The 9,853-nt window shown below is 35.1% G+C and overlaps 1 protein-coding gene across 1 annotated transcript; it reads right to left on the bottom strand.

Moving 5' to 3' along the window:
* Positions 1 to 3,210: 3,210 nt before the first annotated feature.
* bhlhe41 (basic helix-loop-helix family, member e41) lies at positions 3,211 to 7,541 on the bottom strand. The gene is made up of 5 exons (XM_051657246.1): positions 7,197 to 7,541; positions 7,024 to 7,087; positions 6,773 to 6,880; positions 6,513 to 6,624; positions 3,211 to 6,372 (listed from the first exon to the last, which is right to left on the bottom strand). The coding sequence occupies exons 1-5, from the start codon at positions 7,256 to 7,258 to the stop codon at positions 5,453 to 5,455; spliced, it is 1,266 nt and encodes a 421-aa protein (XP_051513206.1). The 5' UTR covers positions 7,259 to 7,541; the 3' UTR covers positions 3,211 to 5,452.
* Between the last annotated feature and the right edge of the window lie 2,312 nt (positions 7,542 to 9,853).

Genomic DNA, 9,853 nt, shown 5'->3' with positions numbered 1-9,853 from the left:
TATTCACAAGTATTAATATTACAATTTACACACAAAATATGTAAATATAATTATGTTAGGGTTAGAGTTCACTAGGTAAACAATGGTGCTGATAATTTATATTTCAGCGCATTCACTTGAAATTTACATGGGTCAATGACGAGACGATCTTTTTAAGTTCTATTAAGTTATTCAAAAATACATTTAAAAATGCTATCTACACAAATGAATTCAATATGCCGCTACTTGAACATGTTTTCAACTTCTGAGTACAAAGTCATTTATATATATATATATATATATATATATATATATATATATATATATATATATATATATATATATATATGTAAAAATGTTGGTATGAGTAGTTTGGAAAAATATTTTATTATTATTTCTAAAATAAGCCGTGAAACAATTTTGCTTTAAAATATTATTAATAATTGAAAAACTTCAAATCAAAGCAGGTAGCCATTCTGTTACACGTGACAAGAAAACCATAAAAAAGAGTGGACCCCTTTAGGACCTCAAGACTGTATGAAGGCTTTTTTTTTATTATTATTTATTTTTTTAATAGCATATACTGTATTTTTATAAAAATGCACATTTTGTTCAGGTCAAACAGAGTAACCTTAAGAAAACGTCTTGAAAAAGTGTCCAACAAGGACACAAGATTTAATTTCTATGAGCTTGACCCATGTGTTTTAAACTAGATTATAAAAAGATTTCTGATTTTTATCACCTGGAACAAGCCTATTTGTCAATGACCCACATAAAAAATGTACATATTAAATGGGCTAAAACAACATCATATTTTAAAGTTGCACAGACAGATATTTCACATTTTAGAGATGCCCATAGAAATGCATTTTGTGATTCTAAAAACTCTCATAACATTTGGAATTCAATTTAAATAGAAAAACTAAGATACCAAGATGTGTACAAGCACTGAGTTAAATTCTTTAAATAAAAAAGTGGGAAGCAATTGTAAATGCATTTCTAAATAGCTTTTACATCTTCAGGCAAAGTTAACTTTAGAGGTGTTGTAATTTCATCCTAACACCCTAATGCAATCTTTTTGTGTACGGGTTAAATCAAACTTATTTTCCCCTTAGCCGACTTTAACATCTTTGTATTTCTTTGAATATTCCTTTGTGTAAAATAGGGTTTCCATGGAAGTCTCACCATATAGAAAACACTTTTATAAAATAAATATTTAAAGTGAAATAAATTAATAATAGGTAGATAAATGAATAAATATAATTTTGAACTGTCATCATAACAATGCTTTATTATTAACTAAATGCATTTGTTAAATCAACATAATAGGCCTACATGTTAATCTCCATCGTCTTTAGAGTAGCCTACCTTAGCACAAAACATTTCTGACATCTTGAGTTTAAATTGAGTCATTTGAAAAGTACTACTACTAATATTATTAGATATCCTATCAAGTAAATTGTATACAGCCATAGCAGTGAAAAAAATTGTGACTTCATATCTTTGCCACTAGAGGGAAGTGTCATCTCGTTAATAAACCGCTCTCATTGCATTCTGAAAGCTGGTTGGACAGCAGATTTTCAAACATTTGCTGATTGTACTGATACTGTGAGAATGTGCAATATTAATCTCGAGTACATGGATGTCTTGTTTGATTGAGGTAACTGTGAGTTTAGCACAGGAACTATTTCTAGTTATTGCAACCACTGGAATAACACTCCATAACATTAGATTTTCAGGCATATTGTATCTTTAAGGGATAGTTCACCCAAAAATGAAAATTCTCTCATGATTTACTCACTCTCATGGCATCCCAGATGTTTATAACTTTCTTTCCTCTGCAGAACACAAATTAAGATTTTTAGAAGAACATTTCAGCTCTGTTGGGCATCACAGTGCAAGTGAATGGTGAACAAAACTTTGAAGCCCCAAAATCCACAGGAGCATAAAAGTAATCCATATGACTCCAGTGGTTAAATCCATATGTTCAGACGTGATATGATAGGTGTAGGTGAGAAACAGATCAATAGTTAAGTAATTTTTGGTCATAAATTCTCCTCCCTGCCCAGTAGGGGGTGATATGCACGAAGAATGTGAATCACCAAAAACAGAAGGAGAAAGTGAAAGTGAAGGAAAAAGGACTTAAAAATGTATCTGTTTCTCACCCACACATATAATATTGCTTCAGAAGATATGGATTTAACCACCAGTCGTCTGGTGTCCCTTTATTTTGCCCTTATGTGGATTTTGGAGCTTCAAAATGTTGGCACCCATTCACTTACATTGTACGAACCTATAGAGCTGAAATCTTCTTCTAAAAATCTTTATTTGAGTTCAGCAGGTGAAAGAAATTCATACGCATCTAGGATGGCATGAGGGTGAGTAAATCATGAGAGAATTTTCATTTTTGGGTGAACTATTCCTTTAAGATTCAGATTAAGATTAGAGATACAGACTAGTTTAAATTATATGTTTATATATGTATTTAGTGCATTATTCCTTGCTATTGGTTTACCATTTTTCTGTATTCCCCACAAACAATAAAGATGCCATAGGGACTGAATGATTTGAGGTATGTGATTTGTACAGGGAGTACTTCTCATTTTAAAATCACGTGATTTGTGTTAACCTTGATTGCTTTTAAATTCCAAAACTTTGAATCTCTTGTCAGCTGATTTTGACGATGACTCATTGTTTGTTCCTCCAATCTATGAAATCCACTAAAAAAAAAATTAAAAAAAAACTATAATGGAATATAATGTCCATTATTAAATGTATAACAGGCATTTTTTTTCTAACCAATTACGTGGTTGATTTTCCATGATATTCTGATCAATGACAATAAACAGTTAATGAATGGCATTTAAGTTTATCACAGGATACTTTTAAAAAAACGTTTTTGATCCAAATGGTATTGCTGAGTCCAACAAGTGATTACACTGATTTTCATTTTTCATTGTTGCCTTGTTAAATATTCAATGTTACTGGTGTTAATTAAGTACCAGATTATGTATAGCTGAGTTCAGTAGCTGTACTGTAGGCTGGGTGGTTCACATTGAAAGTGACACTGTAATGGATGTCTTGAACGACAATGTGTGTCACATCTGTACTTTGACCTGTGATGAAGTTAGAAGACAACTGTCAACGGTCCACAAGAGTTATACTGCAAGCTATGAACACAATAACAGTGTACTATATAAATATAATGTAGGCCTCAGTGCTTAAGATGAATGAGGGGGATAACATTTTATTCACATAAGTTTATGTTTATTTGACAACTGAGCTGCATAATTTCAAACAGCAAATGTGTAAAGCATTAAGGAAATGAGCAGCATTCGCTCAGTTTATCCATTAAAAAAATCCATAGATTTCTTCTACAACATGAACATTAAACATACAGCATATTCACAAACTATATACATCCAATTGCCACTGTTTAGGCAAAATGAAAGTCAAGGCAAAGTCACTATAGGGCCTATGAAACAATGAAAAAATAAATGGCGGCTGTTACGTCACTGTTCTTATGCATTCATGAATTCATAAAAAATGAATACATTCAGTAAAACTCATGAGCCTTCCATTACTGTCAGTTGTGACATCGATCTTTAATGTTTACACAAAGCACCTCAATATGTTCAGATCTATCCAGTCCAAAAGTTTGTTTACAGTTTTATTCATGTGTCATGTTACAGTGTTTCACAACACTTGTACAATACACAGCATGACCCTTGCCATATGAACTGTGACAATGTTTCAGAAAGGCAAAATAATAATCTCTTTAAAAGTTTTAACTAACTTTTCCAAACCAAATGGTGAGAGCTGACTCCCAAACTAGACACTAATGACTGCCACTGTAAATCTTGAAATCAACCCTAGGATGTGACTTGAGCAAGCCAATAAAGGTTAAGGTGAGCTTCAAAAATCATTGATCATGATGTTATACATACATAGATACACATAATCCAACACTTTCCGTTCAGTTAAGAAGATTTCTTTAAGAAAACAAACATTGTAGTTTGAGTTCAAAGGGCATTGTCTTAAAAATGAAGCATGAGGACTGTGTTATAGGAAACTGAGAAGGCAAGAAAAAGTGCACTTTACCTCTGGATTAAATGACTACTTTTATTAGAATATATACAGTACAAACTTTTCTTATCTACCAAAAGAACACAGATTACATTCAATATCAAAGTTCCATAAGGTGCTAATATACCTTGTATATGTTTGCTAGAGGTGCAAGCAATGTGACTGTCACATGTCAGGGGGCAAAGATGTCAAATTCTTCAAGTTGGCAAAATGTTATCACAAGCTCTCTTAATGATGATTGACAGGTACAAGGATGTCCTTTCTAATTTGGGTAAGTGTTGATTTCCTTCATATAAAAGATTCAGTTGTTCAAATGAATTGCTCAGGAGAGAGAGAGATGGGGGTGCTGTAACACTACATCAGAGGAATGCTGCTCACATGATTTGTCCAATTAAAAATGTTTTATCACCACCCCTACCAGAGGAGCATCTCAAAGAATGTTGAGGTATTTAAGTAACTCTTTCAAGCACTGAACATCAAAAGAGAAAATATGACTTTTCCAGTCTGACTAGCAAAGAGAAAGTTATCTGACAAATACTGCAGCAGTCACACCAGCCTGCTTGAGGTCAGTATCAGACATTACATCCAATATGTCCAATATGTGAATTCCAAATCTTTGAAAAGAACTCTCGCTACATAAGCAGTGTTCTATAGCTTAAAGAAGATTACTATGATGTATTGCACTAAACTGTTTTTTGTTTTTTTTCATTAAAAATACAAAAATAAAACAACCACAACAACATAATCCCAGATCAAAGTCTCTCAGACTTTTACATATTTTCAGTCATAACCAATATGCTATTGGATGGCAAGACATAAAGGTCCATCAGGTTTTGATTTTCATTCAAATATCTTCAAATGGCTGTTACAACGTCCCCCATTCTCCCCTTAAAAACTAAATAGCAAATTTGTTGTGAAACTTGGTTTTTCGTCTACTTAATTTAATAATGAAAAAACAAACAAACAAACAAATAAACAGCCTTTGTTTAATACTCAATAATGACAATTAAATTAAGGAACGATAAATAGAAGCAATTTTACAAGCAAACTAGAGATTAAAATATCGGTAACACTTTGCAATTAGGTTCAATTTGTTAACATTAGTTAACGACATTAGTTAACATGAACTAACAATGAGCAATACTTTTACAGTATTTATTAATATTGGTTAATGTTACTTTCAACATATAGGCATTTGTATTGCATTTGTTAACATTAGTTAATGCAACATGAACTATGAACAATAGTATTTTTATTAACTAACATCAACAAACATTAATAAATGCTGAAAAAAATATATTGTTAATTGTTTGTTCATGATACCTAATGCATTAGCTAATATTAACGAATAGAACCTTATTGTAAAGTGTTACCAACATTTCTAGCTTTATGTAGCATCATTTTCGTTTCGCTGGGGCTGATGACCAGCGTCACTCTCTGAGCCATGTTCCCCAGACACAGGAGAGGCCAGCTCGGCCTCGTTTGACAGCTCATCATCGGGAGATGTCGGGTCGTTGTCTTGAGAGGATGTTGAGTCAAATACGGAGCTCTTATCGGGGGAGACTCCGGGGAACGCGATGGCTGCGGCGGCCGCGGCAGAGGCGTGCGCGGGGATCCCGGGGTAAAGCCAGGGGAACGGGGCGGACAGCGCCGCAGCTGCAGCTGCTGGATACACAAGCTTCTCCAAATGACTTTTGTCAAATAAAGGCATGTACGATGCCGCCGCGGACGGGTTTATGAAGTAAAACGGCATGCAAAACGGCGTTTGCTGTCCACCTGTCATTCCCATTAACGAGTTCATTAGCGCCACGTCCGGCCGGTTATGGGCAGAATCTGCGCAAGACGCACCGCTCGCAGACCAGTTCATTTTGGGTTTCTTGGTGACGCGCTCGTCTCCGAACTCCTGCTTGATTTTAACTCCTTTCGCCGCGTCGAATCCTTTCTCGCATTTACCGTCGCCTTTCTCCGCCTCTCCTCCGTAGCCGCTGTCGGTGTCCGTGTCGTTCTCGTTCAGCTCGAGGTTCTGAGTCCTCTGAATGACGGGGACGCAGTTGGCTTGAGCATCTCTCTGAACGTCCCGCTCTTGAGAGTCGTCGCCCGGCGACGGCTGCTGCAGGAGTCGCGCGCCCGGTTGGAACTGGGCGGAAACTTTGTGCAAGTGGTTGATGAGTCGCGTGCACCTCTGCTCGCGCGCCGTCCAGTTCTCCACCTTGTTCAGATACTGCAGGACTTCTTTGGCACACGCTTGAAAGCCTGAGTGAAAAGCGTCCAAGTCTGCCTGGAGGGAGGACTTCAACGATCGTTCCCCTGTCATATAAAAGAGAAAAAAGTCTTGTCATATAAATAGGCCTAGATAGATAGATAGATAGATTCTATCATTCATGTGGTATTGATGTTTCTCTGATTGCAACTGTGTGGGTTGCTTGTGGTTATGTAATTCAGCCTACCATTCTGTAAAGCGATGATCTTCTGGTGCTGTTGCTCTGTGACAGCTGTCAAAGTGTTCAAATGCTTGAGCGTCAATTCAAGAACAACTGCTTTTTCCAAGTGACCCAGTGTCTGTTAGAAATAACAAACATTTACTCATCTGATTTCAAGATTTGTACGTTTTACATAGGCCTACTTCATAAGTTTGCTTATGTGACTAAAATACATTTAAAAAAACACCAAATTTTCACATGCTTGAACAAAGTTCAGTTGAGTTTACCGTGAGTTTGAGATGTTCAGGTAATAAATCTTTCAGTTGCCCAATACATTCATTTATTCTGTCCCTCCTCTTTTTCTCTATCAGTCTGTGTGGTAACTTGTAAGCATCCTGTGAATTAGAAGTAGCCATTGTCAATGCAGAAAAAAAAAAAAAAAAAAAAGCATTCGGATCCTTGATTGCAAGTGACACCAAACGTGTTATCTGAACCTGACAGACATCACGTTTTCATCACGGGTCCACAGTTTGCTTACCTTTCCCTCTTCTCTCTTCATCCCTCTTTTCGATTTGCACATGTACAGAGACGAATATTCAACCCTATGAAACAAGCAAAGCAAATCCATTAATCTCGCCACCAACCTCACACATTTGAATAAACGGAATATCAGTTGCGTTAACGACAAAGCAATCTGAACGTAAAAATTACCCCAAGAAATCTGCTTGATCCAGGAACTGTCTGCCCTGCACTCTCGGTATTCTTTCATCCATAACTTTGTTCCACTTTCTTGTGCTCTTCTTTTGCGATGTTTTGTTATTCCAGTATGAGCGGAGCGGCAGCACGTTGTGTCCGGTATCGCGCGGCACCTCAGAATGATGATGTGTGTGTGCGCGCGCGCACTCGAATGAGCTTCCACTTTGCCCAACACTCTCGCGCACTCACACTGCGCGTGGCAGCGCACGCGCGCCTCCAGCAGGAACCGCGCACTGACTCACGTGTAAACTGCACCAGCTTGAGAGTCTGGGAATTAAACGGGCGCTCGAGCTCTTCCAAAGAGATTTGCACAGAAGTTCAGACGTTGGATGAAACGATAAACCACAGTATATCACTCAAAAGAATGAAATTAATTGTATTTTAAGCCTCAAGAATAATAGAGAAATGTTGTAATTTTTTTTTTTTTATAATTGTCCATCATGGTTTGGACACACCTACTCATTATTATTACCCCCCCCCCCCCCCCCCCCCCCATTATTATAGCCTATTTTTGCTCATCTGACCAGAAAATATTTTAAGTTACATTTTGGTTTTGTAAAGAAATTCAGAAGCACTATTTATATTTGTCTACAAAACTAATTTCAAGCATTTAAGCATAAGACTTCAGCATGTACTATACTCAGTAGTCTACAATACTTTCACATTGTGCCAGTATTTACACAGATATACAAACACTCACCTTTAACTATACTGCCATGATGAGCTGCACGTGAAGTTGTCTGCATTGTCAATACAGTGCAATACTATTTGTATATATACTGTAAGTGTAAGGAGAGATGTTACTTTAATAAGATACTGAAGGTATTTTAAAATTCTATATCAGATTTTCCAGTTATTATTGGACAATAATTATCACTGCTGATCTAAGCTAATAATTTGTATATATATATATATATATATATATATATATATATATATATATATATATATATATATATATATAGATTGTCCTGCAAACATTTTCTGCATACAATTTCATTCAGAACACTTGCAACCACACTTGTGCTTACAAAAAGTGTTGACCTGGAGGTTCCACCTGATCCCACCCTTACAATTAGTTTAGTTGGTATAATAGAATTTATTTAGGTTGATTCAGACATGCTAAATAATGTTACCTCATGAAGCAAATTTTTTTCGGTGTAGACAATTAAGATAAAAATAATTTTGCATTCTCAACATTGCCACTTACATATCACTCTTAACCCATAAATGCATGAGTATTTAACTAAACATAATTACAGTACATACAAGGATATTTAGCAGCCTGACACATATATCTATTACAAATGGATCTACAAAATATCCATATAGTGTAACATTTTCAAAGCATCAAGACAATTAGAAAATAATAGTATCGAATATATTCTGATTGATTTTCATGTTTTATTTTTCATATAGTGTATCAAAGAGGTGATGCAACAAATCTAGAACAGGTTTCATTAATTTCACACTAAAATTTAATGAGACACACCTGACTGTCAAACAAATCTTGAGCTACACATAACACATAATCTTCACATAAGATGCACATAAGCTACACATACTGTATGTATTTTCCCAGGCACTTTTTGAGTCTAAATAGGTGCACAACTTACATTTTCAGTAGTACACCTAAATGTCAACACCCATATCATACTGTTCATGTGTTGTACTTGCTATAGTTTACTTCCACATTGTTTCTTCATCAAATAGCAATGTCAAATGTAAATCAAGCTATTCACTGAAACATCAGCACCACCTTGAGTAAGAAACAGCATGTATAATATGTGGACGCACGCATATAGGATCCTGATCATTCACCATTGTCACAGAAAATCAACATGATACTCAGTAATTTGTATGAATATAGTAAGATTTTTTTCTTGTTTTTGCAGTTTTGGCATTTCTTTTGTGTTACACTATTTATAAGAGAAAGTTTGAGGAATACTAAAAAGATATTGGCACAGCTCCAAAAAATGGATGCACTACAGCGGGTGGAATGAGGTCCCAGGTCACTAAAGACCCGAGGTTTATCAAATTCTGAATTGTCATGGCTTAAACGGCATTTACTTTACTGGAGTAAATTGGATCAATTTGACTTTTTCATATCAACAAATTGCTAAGGAAATATTTGCAACTTTATAAACTAAAGTTCCATGCATTGCAACAAAAATAACTACTAGGTTGGTCATGTTTTAATTTGAATGGAGGTCTATTGAGATTGCTTTGCTTATACTGTACATGCAATCTGAACTGAGGTGTGACATAACACAGCAGCACATATACAAGGTCTCAATATAATGTTGTTGAAAATAAACCACAGTACTGTCAATATCAAGCCTTTAGAAGAAGTTGATAAACTCTTGATAAAGCTGTAATCAAGGTCTGCAGAATATATATATATATATATATATATATATATATATATATATATATATATATATATATATATATATATATAATATTTTTATTTCTTATAAGAAAGGTATAATTGAATAGAGACACACATTAACTAGGTGCAGCACATATGCACATATCTACATAATTAACAAAGCAAAATGAACTGCACTCTCTTATAATATTCATAAGAGATTAACAGTAACCCTCTCACA

Source organism: Myxocyprinus asiaticus, chromosome 26 (genome assembly GCF_019703515.2).
Source record: "Myxocyprinus asiaticus isolate MX2 ecotype Aquarium Trade chromosome 26, UBuf_Myxa_2, whole genome shotgun sequence".
NCBI classification, from domain to species: domain Eukaryota; kingdom Metazoa; phylum Chordata; class Actinopteri; order Cypriniformes; family Catostomidae; genus Myxocyprinus; species Myxocyprinus asiaticus.
This window is presented reverse-complemented; position numbering and strand designations above follow the sequence as displayed.

Coding starts and splice junctions, on each gene's coding strand:
- bhlhe41 (XM_051657246.1), bottom strand. CDS start 7,258: ATGGATGAAAGAATACCGAGAGTGCAGGGCAGACAGTTCCTGGATCAA. Junction 6,881..7,023: donor TGAAGAGAGAAGAGGGAAAG/GTAAGCAAACTG, acceptor TCTAATTCACAG/GATGCTTACAAGTTACCACA. Junction 6,625..6,772: donor CTGAACATCTCAAACTCACG/GTAAACTCAACT, acceptor TATTTCTAACAG/ACACTGGGTCACTTGGAAAA.